The sequence below is a fragment of the Notolepis coatsorum genome (assembly GCF_963971535.1).
Source record: "Notolepis coatsorum genome assembly, chromosome: 14".
Lineage (NCBI taxonomy): Eukaryota > Metazoa > Chordata > Actinopteri > Aulopiformes > Paralepididae > Notolepis > Notolepis coatsorum.
Genome location: NC_140178.1, coordinates 39,087,248 through 39,102,070, shown reverse-complemented (window position 1 = coordinate 39,102,070; position 14,823 = coordinate 39,087,248). Strand labels below are relative to the sequence as shown.

Here is a 14,823-nt window from a genome sequence, read left to right as displayed (position 1 = left end):
CCCACCCATTCTAACCAGCGAAGCTAATACTGTAATAGCGGCTAATGTTACGTTAGCGTTACGAGGGTGCATTGCAAAGCTTATTAGAAGGGGGGGGGAGCTGGGATTTATAAGCACTCTGGAGCTATGCTGTCGAACACTTTTGACAAAGTGCTGAGAGTGGAACAGCTGATGGTCTCTGCTATCGAAAGTGCTTCGGCATTATTTCCACTCGCTGCTCATAATTTAAACGTATCAGAGTTGATTGTGGGCGGGCGGTGGCAGATCAGAGCCTATTCACGTCAGCGAGCGAGTCAATTCAGAATGGCTTGGTTCAGTGGGGGAGGTTCTTGTCTCAGCTGTACTGAAGAAACAGGACTGGGTAGAGATTTCACATCTAGTCAGTGTTGGTACAACCCCACATTGCTAGAAAACAATGCAAACCACTGGAAAAAGCCATTTATAAGATAGTGTGAGGCACTCGTTTGCAAAATTATAACATCACCTCTAACTTTTAGCTACGTATATAAAAAAGGGTCTGTAAATGTTTATTTTTACATTTACATAGTCAATGGGTCCTGTTGTTCAGCCTCACAATGTTATTGGATAGTACATGTGTTTATAGGTCCCACATTCTGGTCTCTGAAGTTGCTAATGTCAATTTAATTTGCTCTACAAGGTGCACGTATTAAGCTAAAATTGGTACTTAATGCAAATAAAACAAAAGTCATACAGTTCACTAGAGCCATATATATTGAGGTGGTTTTCTCTGGCAGAGACGCGTAATAAACATTGGTATTTGTTTATCTATAAAGCCCTTATTGGAAAGCTGGCACCTTACATCACTATAATGACTGGACTGGAACTTTGGACCTTATCTTGCTCAAATGATTAGATTATGCTTAGAGTTCCCCTGAGCATGGTCTGAATGTGGAAAGTCAGCATTGCTCCATACTCTGGGAGCTATCTTGAACACACACTAAAGCTCAATACAGAGAAAGAAACACGTTGCAACCAATTTTGTTAGCATGGCCGGGAGATCATTTTGGCTAGGTTTCTTCTATACTCTAATAATGGTTTATTACCATCACAATCGCATGACAAAAAGAAAAAAGTGAGGAATTTCAATTATGATTCAGACCTTCTGGCAATGCTGGGATATAGACCTAATTTGTGTGTAAGAGCTCACACAAACATGTTATGGCCTCATAAACTCAGAGCCCCATTCATTGTCTATGGAGCAGCCCCAGATTTGATAGCCCAGTTACTTCATCCGATTGGAGAGTTCTCTCGCTCTGATTTATAGCTTTAGGAGAGTGTGGTGCGTGTTCACAGAATACTGACTGAACTGTCCTGGGGCACGGGAAGAACATAATGTGAACTCTTAAAACGGGTGGCATTCCCCTTTAAGGTGATGTGGAACAACAAGGGGAACGTTGGGGAATGCTCCGGTGTAACACGTAACAGTCCCATCATGGCAGCTAGAGGCGGCGCTGGGAGGCAGAGCAGCTAGAGGCGGCGCTGGGAGGCAGAGCAGCTAGAGGCGGCGCTGGGAGGCAGAGCAGCATCTCTTCCCTCTCACTGTTCTTCACTGGCTGAGGATGAGGAGCAGCGCTCCTATGTAACACCATCATGTGTGTTGTGTGTTATTAAAGGGTTAACAAATCCCACCCTGGGAGCAGATTAACTATGCAAAATACTATACTGTACCTATATATTAGGGATGCACCAAAATTTCGGCCACCGAAAGAGTTTTTTCACCGAAAATATATCACTGAAACAGAAACCACCAGCTGTAACCTAACGCGTGTTGTTGTGATGATGTCATCAAAACGCGGATTCAGAGGCGGTTAGGTGGCCGAGCGGAGATTGCGTTCGTCACCAACCCCGGAGCTGTGAGCTGGATTCGCCTGTTCGAATCCAGCTCACAGCTCCGGGGTTGTCACCAGCTTGGCTGGCCGTCTGCACTAATACAATTGGCTGTATTAGAGGGTGGGAGAAGCTGGCGGGGTGGGTCCGGGTTGTTGTAAACAGCGACTCCTACAGTTCGGTCGGGGCGCCTGCTAAGCGCGGATAGGACTTGAGGGGGATAGTGTGATCCTCCCACACGCTCCGCCCTCTCGATGAGAATCCGCGCTGCCAGGTGAAAAGAAGCGGTGATTGGCTGGACGTGTGTCGGAGGAAGCACGTGGTAGCCTCCACTCTCCCAGATGATCTGACTGTGGGGGGTAAGTGCGCAGCGACCAGGAAGGGACTGGGAATTGGCATACGACTAACATTGGGATGGGAGAAAATCGGAGGAAAATGGAGGGGGAAAAAGATCCAAAAAAAAAAAAAACGCGGATTCAGTCATTACATGTGCAAACGTGAGCTCTTCAGTCCTGCATTCTGCAGCCTGTGTGATAACTCCTCTTGGGACTCGGGAGGCGCGCTGTAAACTCTGCGCGCAACGAGTCCAATAAATGCGTCTTTAACATGCTTTATAGTTTATATCCTTATTTACTATGCCCGTCGCGGTTAATCACAGAGTGATCTAATATGCATATTATTCAGAGCGAGAGGGATTGTGTTTCTCACATTGACGCTGTCGCGCGTCTACTGTGCCAAAGTCAAGAGAGCGCATTCATCTGGTGACTAGAAAGGTGCGCTCAGTAGAGCATCTCTCTCTCTCTCTCTCTCTCTCTCTCTGATTGATTGAAAACTTTATTAACAGATTGCAGAATGGGTACAATACAGTACAGCTCAATACACACAATTGTTAAGGGAATGCAGACCAGAGAAAGACTCTCGTCTTGTTTACATCAGGGTCCCCCATTTTCAATTAATCAGGACATATATGACATACAGATAGACAGTACTGCTACATCTATACATTTATGACATACCAGATTGCAAATACAGTACTGTTTGTGATACAAAAAGACCCATAATAGTTATTATTTAAGTTAAGTTTTGCCATAATCATATATTTTTCCATAATCAGGTAGCTGAACAACATTGGTAAAAAAAAATTCTATTCTATGAATCATTTTCGGCCTTTCGGCATTCGGTTTTCGGCCAACTGTTTCCTATTTTCGGTATCGGTTTCGGCCAAGAATTTCCCATTCGGTGCATCCCTACTATATATTAATTATTATTACAGTATTAAATGGACTAATAATAATAATAACTTCGTTTTATATAGCGCCTTTCAGAGGACCCAAGGTCGCTTTACATAGGGGGGGGGGGGGGGGGGGATGACAAATTAACAAACATAGTGGACAGACACAACATATACATATAAAGTGAGAAAGTTAGGGGTTGAAGGCCAAGTTGAAGAGGTGGGTTTTGAGCAGTTTTTTTAAATGAGTCCAGAGTTGGTGCGGTGCGGTGGACTGTACCTATTAGGGGTGTAACGATGCATCGATTAATCTAAATGCATCGATTCTAATCGATTTGAATATGTTAGAATCTATTATAATCTAAATTAATCGAAATAAAATAAAAATATATATATATTTTTTTATGTTTTTTTTGTGTGTGTATTGTTTTTATTGACCTACTGTATAGTCCATTCATGCTGAGTGAATCAGTTCCCCCAGCCACATTTGTTTTTAAAATTTTTGGGAAATTAACTGATAGAACATTTATTAAATGTATCGAATCGAATCGTGGTCAATGAAGAGATTTCATGATGCATTGAATCGTTGCCTGAATAATCGAAATTAATCATTGTGAGGTCGCATCGTTACACCCCTAGTACCTACCTATACATGAATTATAATTACATTATTAACTATACTGTACCTATATATTCATTATTATTACAGTATTAATTGGACTGTACCTATAGATTCATTATAATTACAGTATTAACTAGACTGTACCTATAGATGAATTATTATTACATTACTAACTATACTGTACATATATATATTAATTATTATTATTATTATTATTATTATTATTATTATTACAGTATTAAATGGACTGTACCTATAGATGATGCCCTTTAGATGCAGGAAGAACAGACCGATGGCTATCTCCGCAGAATAGAACCTAAAAAGAAACAGAAACAGAAACAGACACACACACACACACACACACACACACACACACACACACACACACACACACACACACACACACACACACACACACACACACACACACACACACACACACACACACACACACACACACACACACACACGCCACAGACAAACAGCAAGATCAAGATTAAGATCAGGAGAATATTGTGTGTGTGTGTGTGTGTGTGTGTGTGTGTGTGTGTGTGTGTGTGTGCGCGTGTGTGCGTGTGTGTGTGTGTGTGTGTGTGTGTGATAAAAGGTCAATGCTGTCTCTTCCAGGCCAGAGACCAGCTGATAAGATCAACAGGAGGAGCCTGGATAAACACACACACCACAGTGTGTGTGTGTGAGTGTGTGTGTGTATGTGTTTGTGCGCGTGCATGTATGTGTATACAATTGAATGCGTACATTGGCTTTGTGTTTGCGTACACTGTATGTATAAAGGGCATAGTGTCAGATAGCCTTTGAAAGTGTGCTCAGCTGTATAGAGCATGTGGAGCATTTTCAAGCACTCGGAATCTGAAGTGTTTTAAAGGCCTGCTCCTGAATCCAAATGTAAACAACTGCCACAGAAAGCTAAAATGTGGGTTTGGACAGTATGTGACAGCAGAAATAATATTAAATGTACTGTTGTCAACACTGGAGCTAAATAGTATTTTGGACTAAAGTATGACCCCCTTGAGAGTCTATGTATCTGTGGTATCCCAGCTCAGGGAGCTCTGATCCAGGTCACATACTGTAGTCATGGGTTTGATTCCAGCTCATTACCTCTACCCATAGTATTCCATCACATCATCATCACATACATCTTGGCTGGCAAGTAATAGGTGATTGTCGTCAAATAACATGTGCGTGTAGTCAAATGACATGTCATTGTAGTCAAATAACGTGATTGTAGTCGAATAACATGTTATTGTAGTCAAATAACATGTGATGGTAGTCAAACTGGTGATTGTAGTCAAATAACAGGTGATTGTAGCCAAATAGCAGGTGATTGTAGTCAAATAACAGGTGATTGTAGTCAAATAGCAGGTGATTGTAGTCAAATTGTAGTCAAATAGCAGGTGATTGTAGTCAAATAGCAGGTGATTGTAGTCAAATAGAAGGTGATTGTAGTCAAATAACAGGTGATGGGAGTCAAATAACAGGTGATTGTAGTCAAATAGCAGGTGATTGTAGCCAAATAGCAGGTGATTGTAATCAGTCCTTGAAGTGGGCCGGTACTCATCGGTACACAATACGGGCACTTCAACATTTTACCCTGACAACTCTTGGGTAATGCAGTTTATTTAGGACCAGGCAGATTCTACATGGCCCTAAATAAACTGCATTACCCAGATGACACTAGGTGACGTCTATCCAGGGACGCGGGAAGGGGGGGTGCGGGGGGTGCTGCAGCACCCCCTCTCAATTATTGCAAAAAAAAAAAAAAAAAAAAAAATATATATATATATATATTTTTTTTTATGGCAGTATTTATATATTTGTATATACTGTAACTGTATAACTGTAACACTGTATATTATAAGTTTATCCTGCTCAAAGCACGTCACCATTTTAATATTGTGTGTATTGAGCCGTACTGTATTGTAGCCATTCTCCAATCTGTTAAATAAAGTTTTCATTCATTCATTACACTACTGTATGTACACAATCATACGTGTAAAACCGAGTAGATTTTCGAGTGATGACAGACTGTCACAGACTGATTGAATGACAGGTGAAACAACTAATTGTATTCACCTCCTGTCTCCCGCCCTTCCCACGCGCCACGAACCACTGAGCTACTGTGATACAGTGCTTGCGCAGTCAGTCGATTTGAGCTAGTAGTCAGACTTTGCTAGCACAGAATGTCTCACTCGCAGAAAAGAAAAATATCAGATTTATTTTCGAAACGTCCCGCCGGTCCCAGTGATAGTCCCACTAAATCTGATAAACGTCAGAGAGAGACAGAGACGACGGGTTCAGCCTCAGCATCAGGTATTGAAGAGTTAACTGAGTCTGTTCCCCTATACCCCCCCTCGGGCGCCAGGGGCTTCCACTGAGGGGTGATGCAAATTGGGATGGGGTATTATGGCAGCTCATGATGGAAAGAGTGCGCACCGAGTCTGATCCCGAGTTGAAGAATTGGCTCCAAAAGAGAGACAACTGGATGTCCAACAACATCCAAAACGAAATCTTACAGCTGCTTGCCCATGATATTCAGCGACAAATTAGAGGCAAAGCATCCAAAAGCCCAATCTTTGGCTTGAGCGCTGACGGAACCACTGATGTCACTCACTGGAAAAGAACAATTCTCGTGTAATATACAGTTAGCCGATGACAACTTGGAAGCTCAGAACTTCTTTTGGGGTTTTTACAATGCCCGGCCCAGACACAACAGCCGAGACGCTGTTTTTGTGTATAAAATACTTTTACGCCTCGACCTGCCCATGGAGAGGCTGATAGGATACTGTTTTGACAGGGCCAGCAACATGTCTGGGGGGTACAGGCTAGACCAGGGGTTCCCAAACTTTTCAGGCCGCGACCCAAAAAAAACGGTGTCAGAGAGCCGCGACCCCCACTATTATAGGAGGTAAAAAAAAATATTTTAAATGGAAATGTATGGTTGAAACATGCAAACGTTCAAATGCACACACACTAATAAGCATTGGAGGCTTTTAACCAGGGCCGGACTGGGGAAATCATTCAGGCCAGGAAATATAGCCCCAGTCAGGCCACTTTTTAAGCAGGGGGTCTGGGGGTCCCCCACCAGGAATTTCTTTGTTACAAAGACTTAATTTCCTGCATTCTGGTGCAGGCATTTTTTTTATTTGTACCCTTTAAATGCCAGTGTTTGTGATGGCATCACAACTTATTGTTAAAAAACAGGCTAGCATATGTATGATTAGCAACAACACAGATTTTTATGGATTTTCAGTTTTTTGTAATTGATAAATACAATATTTTATTCAACTTCAGCCCTGATCATAACACCACATATTCATTTTATAATTCTAACCCTTTAAATGCCAGTGTGTGTGATGGCATATATTTGCAATATATCAAATGCAAAGTAAATTTTTCTGGGGGGGATTATTACAGGCTAGCATGTGTCAATGATTAGCAGTTTTTCGTAAGGATCCCGCCTCCACCAATCACATGCGGCTCCCTTTGTGTGTGTGTGAGAGCAAGAGAGAGAGAGAGATAGATAGTTCTCCAACTTGTGTGAGTTGCAGTGATCTCCTGGTTGTTCCCCACCTAGGTTATCTAACTATTGCGCTGGTGGAAATAGAAACACTGGCCTGGCCTGCTTCTAAGTTCAGTGGCCTGACCAACATTTTTTATTTTTTATTTTTTCATCTGGCGACCCCCCAGCACCCCCTGCCGTTTTATAGTTCCCGCGTGCCTGCGTCTATCTACAGTGTAACTGAGGGGTACAATTCCCTGACTGTATTGAGAGTATGGTATTATTAAACCACTACTTAGTTATGTACTTTAATTACTGGCCATACAGTACACGGTATATCTGGTGAACACCCACACAAGAATACGGCTTAACAAAGAAAGTTATATTTAGAAGTATTTATTATCAGAGCAGCAACAATAGGTTACAATATTGAGAATTATGAATTGCGCTTATATGGCGAAGAACACTTAAGTAGGTCAAGAGCGTAAGTCCATGAGCATATTAAGATGGGTATAACTGACACCACCTGTAGCATAAGAATTACATAAGGCACACTCGTAGTCAGCTGGAGATACTAAGGGGGTTCCCTCCGGTTGTAAGCCAGCAGGGGAGAGGAATGTTCGAATGCAAAGTCTGGGTCAACGAGGAATAAATAAGCTCCAGCTACGGGAGGCGGTACATATACTCCCCTCGATCGGCAGACAAAAGCAGCAGCTATAATCCAGTATGCGCGACAGCATGGATGGAAGCCAGCCAGCCTCTTCCTAGAGACGGGCTCGAGTGATGCTCCTCACGGGTAGATCCCACACAGCAGTGGGGTAGACGGTTCTCTGCTCCAGCAGCCACAGTACCAAAGCAATATAGTCCAGCCGGAAAAGGCTCTGCATTCGCCGGTGTAGATTCTCCTGTGCGCGGTACTTCACATTTAACTAGGTCGAACTTGACGTTATTTCACTAAGCTCTGACACTTTTACTATCCTATTCGCACGCGGTTCTAAGTGCTCTATTTAGACGCAAGGTTGCTCACTTCACTTGGTCGTTGACTCGTGGTGAAGGCTTTAACGTTGGGATAAGACTTAACGTTACTTTGAACGAATGATGAACTGAATGAACTGAACTGCTGCTGTTTCCACCTGCGCCGTATTTATACGTAAGGTGAATAATCTAGTGCCAACCTCAGTTCTGTCTCGTATTACTGCGCAAACCTGGACATGTTGAGACATGTCTTGGCGGTGGCTTTGAACTCGCCATTGGGGGCATGGTCGTTGGCGCCTAGGGGTCGCTGTCCAATAGGAGAACGAATATTATGGTCTGGCTTGTACCTAGGTAAAGGGATATTCCGTGTATATATACAAAGAATATACAAGGGATATGAAACGATATACAAATATTATACAAGGGATATCAAGCAATAAATATATATATTCGGTTTAATCTGACCCTTTGTAACAGCCGCCTCCTAATTAGTCCGCACCTAATTAGATAAGCAGAGACAGATTAACCGCCTTGTCCACGACTCAATGTTCGTTGTGAGGAGTAGGGCAATTCACAAAGTCAGTGGTCATGGTCGTCAGCAAGGGAGTCAGGTAGCCTTGGCAACTCTATCAGCCTCGCCACGGGTCGGGTGTATGTTCGTCCCTGGACAAGAACTTCTGCCGCTCTGACCTTTCCGTCGGCACCAGTGATCACTTTGCTTACGCGGCCGGCCGGCCACGCAGCTCGGGGTAGTGACTGGTCTATGATCATGCCGATTGTGTCCACTTTTAAGTTGTCCCTGTCCTTGACCCGCTTCTGACGGGCTGGACGGGATGGAGGGGGGCTTAGGAGGAAGCGGGCCTGAGACTGGTTGATCTGTGCTTGGCTGTGCCTCCACATCCTCCGTCTGTTCCTCTTGTTTGGTCTGTGCCCCGTCTGAGGAGGGGCCGGTTCCGGCCGCCCCATCAGGGAGTCGCTTGGGGTGCTGGGTTCGAGGTCAGCTACGTCTGGAGCGCAGCTGAGGGGGGTGGAGTTCCGAACTCCCTCTTGTGCCCACGGTTCTCTCACAGGCCTCTCGCCTAATGTCAATAGCCTCTCAACGGGCTGTACGAGAGAGTGGCCGGTGTCGCTTACCTTTGTGTGCAGGCAGCGTGTAGACGTGGGTTTACTGTCAAGTCCGTAGAGGGGGCCCTGGAGCGTCCACCCCAGTCGGGTCTGAACCGCGACTGGGCATCCTTTGGGTCCGATGTGGGCCGCCTCAATTGGGAGAATGAGGTCCGCGTGGTCGGAGCCGATGAGCAGGGTCGGTGTGGCGCCGTCGATAAGCGGTATAGGTAGTCTGCGTAGGTGCACGTACTTCGCCATCAGCTGTGGGATGGGGTAGGTGTACTGTGACAGGCCTATGTCGTGGCTGGTGAAGACGTTGGTAATACTATACTGCTTCTCGGGCTGGTCCACCGCTGCTATCTTGAAGGAGACATTTTCACCCTTTATGGTCTTCTGGTCTCTTCTGATGGTACGTATTGTCATTGTTCCTTTGGCACCCCGCAGACCCAGCTGGGCTGCGGCGGAAGCGAGGAGGAGAGTCTTTTCAGACCCATCGTCTAGGACGGCGTAAGTGTCCAGGACCTTGTCCTCGTAGCTCAGGAGCACTCTGACCACTTTGATGAGCACTCGGGGGGTCCCGCTATGCTGGTCTATATGGAGCACTCCTGTTGGTCGGTTGCCTTGGATCTTCTGGAGTGGTGCCGACTCGCGGTCGTCCGAGTAGCACCGTGACTCCCAGTGTCTGCTGTAGCAGTCGGTACACCAGGGGGCGGTCTGGTGGATCTTCGGTACTGGTGCCACCGCCTCGGCCTGGTACATTACCGTGACGGGCCCACTTTGTTGTCCTGGCGGACGCCTGTTGATGTCATGCAGGACCTCCAAGTGGGCGCCGCCGCACCTGCTGCACTTCTTCTTCAAACGGCACTCAGCTGCCATATGGCTGCGCGCGCAGCGGAAGCAGCGGCGGTGGTCTTTGATCCACTGACTCACCTCGTCCGTGGTCAGCTTCTTGAAGGTGTCACATTGATACAGCCGATGTTCCCCTTCACAGTACTGGCATTCAATCTTCCACTCCTCTTTCGTCGAGGGGGTGTTGTGGTTCTTGTGCTGCGGTACTGATTCGGCTTGGTGCATAACGGTCACCGACCGGCGGTTATCGTCAGATCTCCGAGGTCCATCTCTTGGGCTTGGTCCACTCCACACGAACGTATCCAGTCGTAGGCTGCTGACTTCTCTCACGAGGAAGTCGGCCAGGTCTAGGAGGGATGGCTCGGGACCGTCGGGATCACGGTGGTCTCTTTGCCGCCTGAAGCGCTCTTGTCGGGCGGGAGGGAGCTTCTCTAATATCCTTTCTACATTAGAGTTAGCATACAGTTCATGTATCCCTTTTTCCCTTTGGGACCCCAGCATCCCTACCAGGGATTGTACCTTGATAGAGAGGTCATCCAATGCTCTATTGTCTTTGGCTGGGGGGAGACGATCAATATTCCTTATTTCTTGTATCACGTAGTCCCATATGCGTCCATAGCGCTGGTCGAGGGCCACTAGAGCCGCGGAGTATGGGGTGCTTGAGTTGGAATATGCCAGCGCTATATTATGCGCTCTGGGCACCTTGAGATGCTTGAGGAGGATGGCATATTTGTACGACTCATCGGGGACGTCGGACATCATAGTCTCCAAGCACATCCGTAATTCCGTGTACTGTCCTCGCGCGTAAAGTCTGGGAACGTCGGTGTGCCAAGGTACGATGCCATGGATGGCTGGCACATCGGTGAGCGTTGGGGAAGAGGCCTCCTGGGCGAGTCTCCCCGTACGTGTTGTCGTGGGTTGGTACTTGGTGGGTACCAGGGGCCGGGTACCCAGGTGCTGTTCCTCGGTGCTGACTGTACGTCAAACTCACCCGTGAGTTGGGTCGGGGGTTTGTAGTGCCGTGGCTCGGGGCTGACGTCGGGGCTGTACTGGGCCTCCTGGTCCAGAGTACGTTGCTGCTGGTCGGGGCTGTACTGGGCCTCCTCTTCCTCTTCCTCTGCTAGGTCCTGGAGTCTTCGAGTCAGTCTCTCGGCGACGTAGGCCGGTTCTTCCCGGTTGCTGGGTCTCGTATGGACCGGTCGGGGAGGGGGTTCGGAGACGTGGACAGGATCCTCCTGTTGGCGGGGTCCCGGGTCGCTTGGTCGGGTAGGGGAATGTGCCCTAGACCCTTGTCGTGATGATCTCCGGGAGCTCCGTGCGGAGAGAGGGGGTGTCGCCATGGCAATCAATTGTTCCATCATCTGCGCCTGCAGCCGGTCGCGCTCTGCCTCGCGCTGGGCATGGGCGGCGTCGCGCACTGCTTCGCGCTGGGCATTGGCGGCGTTGCGCTGTGCATTGGCGCTGGCATGGGCGGCGTCGCGCTGTGCATTGGCGGCGGCGCACTGTGCATCGGCGCGGCTTCTTTCAATGTTCTCTTCCGTCTGAAGGCGTCTGGTCTCCAGTCTTATGCGGTCGTCTTCACTCCTTTGTTGCGCCTGGAAGCGCTCTCGCTCGATTGCAGCGTGTTCGCGCTCGCTCGTCTGTTGAGCCTGGAGACGTTCTCTTTCCATGGTAGAATGTTCGCGCTCACTTAGTTGTTGCGCTTGAAGTCGATCGCGTTCGGTGGAGGCTGCCAGGGTGGCGATGAATGCCTGCGCCAGCATCTTGTCCGCTTCGCTGGGGGAAGACACTGACTGAGGTGATCGGCTTCTGGCAGTGCTCGTTGGAGATCTGTTCTCTGGGCGCGCCTCGAGGTCCGTCTCCTGGGCGCGCTTCTCTTCTGGTAGTGGGTCGGGTTCTGTCCCTGGAGCGCTTTCTTTATCCTGGAGCTCTCCGGGGACCGTCCCGTTGACGTTGTCTGGGGGTATAGTCATGTCATGTCCCCCCTGGTCCCCCCGTGGGCTTGGTCAGTTACGTTAGAACCCACTGGGTTCTCTACTGGCAGGGTCGCCTGGTCGGTAGGTTTTGACATGCTTTGACTATCCGCTTTATTTATTTTATCCGCATTTAACGTCTTTATAAAGCTAGGTATTAGACTGACAGCGTATGCCTCTAGATAGGGAGGTGGCTGACGTCTGCGCTGCGGGCGTTCTAGCTCTGCTTGGGGAGTGTTCACCGCTGGCCATGGTTAATATCAATATTATATTAGATATTACACTGATACCCTCCGGCTCGAAGGACCAATTGTAACTGAGGGGTACAATTCCCTGACTGTATTGAGAGTATGGTATTATTAAACCACTACTTAGTTATGTACTTTAATTACTGGCCATACAGTACACGGTATATCTGGTGAACACCCACACAAGAATACGGCTTAACAAAGAAAGTTATATTTAGAAGTATTTATTATCAGAGCAGCAACAATAGGTTACAATATTGAGAATTATGAATTGCGCTTATATGGCGAAGAACACTTAAGTAGGTCAAGAGCGTAAGTCCATGAGCATATTAAGATGGGTATAACTGACACCACCTGTAGCATAAGAATTACATAAGGCACACTCGTAGTCAGCTGGAGATACTAAGGGGGTTCCCTCCGGTTGTAAGCCAGCAGGGGAGAGGAATGTTCGAATGCAAAGTCTGGGTCAACGAGGAATAAATAAGCTCCAGCTACGGGAGGCGGTACATATACTCCCCTCGAAAAAAAGCAGCAGCTATAATCCAGTATGCGCGACAGCATGGATGGAAGCCAGCCAGCCTCTTCCTAGAGACGGGCTCGAGTGATGCTCCTCACGGGTAGATCCCACACAGCAGTGGGGTAGACGGTTCTCTGCTCCAGCAGCCACAGTACCAAAGCAATATAGTCCAGCCAGAAAAGGCTCTGCATTCGCCGGTGTAGATTCTCCTGTGCGCGGTACTTCACATTTAACTAGGTCGAACTTGACGTTATTTCACTAAGCTCTGACACTTTTACTATCCTATTCGCACGCGGTTCTAAGTGCTCTATTTAGACGCAAGGTTGCTCACTTCACTTGGTCGTTGACTCGTGGTGAAGGCTTTAACGTTGGGATAAGACTTAACGTTACTTTGAACGAATGATGAACTGAATGAACTGAACTGCTGCTGTTTCCACCTGCGCCGTATTTATACGTAAGGTGAATAATCTAGTGCCAACCTCAGTTCTGTCTCGTATTACTGCGCAAACCTGGACATGTTGAGACATGTCTTGGCGGTGGCTTTGAACTCGCCATTGGGGGTATGGTCGTTGGCGCCTAGGGGTCGCTGTCCAATAGGAGAACGAATATTATGGTCTGGCTTGTACCTAGGTAAAGGGATATTCCATGTATATATACAAAGAATATACAAGGGATATGAAACGATATACAAATATTATACAAGGGATATCAAGCAATAAATATATATATTCGGTTTAATCTGACCCTTTGTAACATACAGTATCTACCAAATAAAAGCAGAAATACAAGCAGAAATGCCTACAAATATGTTATGTATACACCTATATACTGATCTGATATTGGCTACTCAAGAAAGCACCAGAGTGGATCTTTAACAAGTGAGCTGCCTGTTCACACTGCTTTAAAGGTTGGGGGTAAAGTGTTTGAGTATGAATGGCATTTGTGTGTGTCTATGTGTGTGTGTGTGTGTGTGTGTGTGTGTGTGTGTGTGTGTGTGTGTGTGTGTGTGTGTGTGTGTGTGTGTGTGTGTGTGTGTGTGTGTTAGTGTGTGCGTGTGTTAGTGTGTGTGTGTGTGTGTGTGTTAGTGTGTGTGTGTGTGTTAGTGTGTGTGTGTACTCACACAGCGTGAGGCTCCTTGAACTTGCCAACCTGCTGAATCTGATACATGAGGTCACCTCCGTTGATGTACTCCATAACAAAATATAATCGGTCCTAGAGAGAGACAAAGAGAGGGAGATAGAGAGAGAGGGGAAGGCAGAGAGAGAGGGGGAAGGAGGGAGGGAGGAGATGGAGAGAGAGGGGGGAGGGAGGGAGAGAGAGGGGAGGGGGTAGATAGAGGGGGGAGGGAGGGAGAGAAAAAGAGATGGAGGGAGAGGGGCAGATTGAGGGAGGGAGGGAGGAAGGAAGGGAGGGAGGAGGGAGGGAGGGAGAGACAGAGATAAAAGTGGGGAAGCAAGGCAAGGAGGGGTATAACAAGAGACAGAGAAGGAGGGAGAGAGAGAGAGAGCGAGAGAGAGAGAGAGAGAGAGAGAGAGAGATAGAGAGGAGGGTGGGGTCATATGGTTTTAGTCTGTCCATCCAATCAGAGATGAACTGGAAATAAATTGAAAGCCATCAGAAACTCCATTCCGTTCCTCTATCTACAGTAATTGCCAATATACAGTGTAGTCTTAGCACATGTCATAGGCTGTAGAGGGATTGTGTGTGTGTGTGTTTGTGTTTGAGTGTGGGGTATGCGTACAGTATATAGTTGCATTGTACTGTATAGTACAATGTAGTACTGCATGTCTCTATGCGTGCATTGTGTATTTACTGTGTATTTACTGTGTGTGTGTGTGTGTGTGTGTGTGTGTGTGTGTGTGTGTGTGTGTGTGTGTGTGTGTGTGTGTGTGTGTCTGTGTGTCTGTGTGTCTGTGTACTCTACAGTATGTGTGTA

The 14,823-nt window shown here is 46.9% G+C and overlaps 1 protein-coding gene across 1 annotated transcript in view; it reads right to left on the bottom strand.

Moving 5' to 3' along the window:
- The window catches only part of LOC311240507 (protein kinase C beta type-like), a gene marked incomplete at its 5' end in the record, with an annotated part of 391,798 nt that overhangs the window by 42,821 nt on the left and 334,154 nt on the right, over positions 1–14,823 (bottom strand). The window contains 2 exon segments of the mRNA XM_084329084.1: positions 3,955–4,017; positions 14,008–14,099. Of these exon segments, the coding sequence (XP_084185210.1) occupies positions 3,955–4,017; positions 14,008–14,099 (155 nt within the window).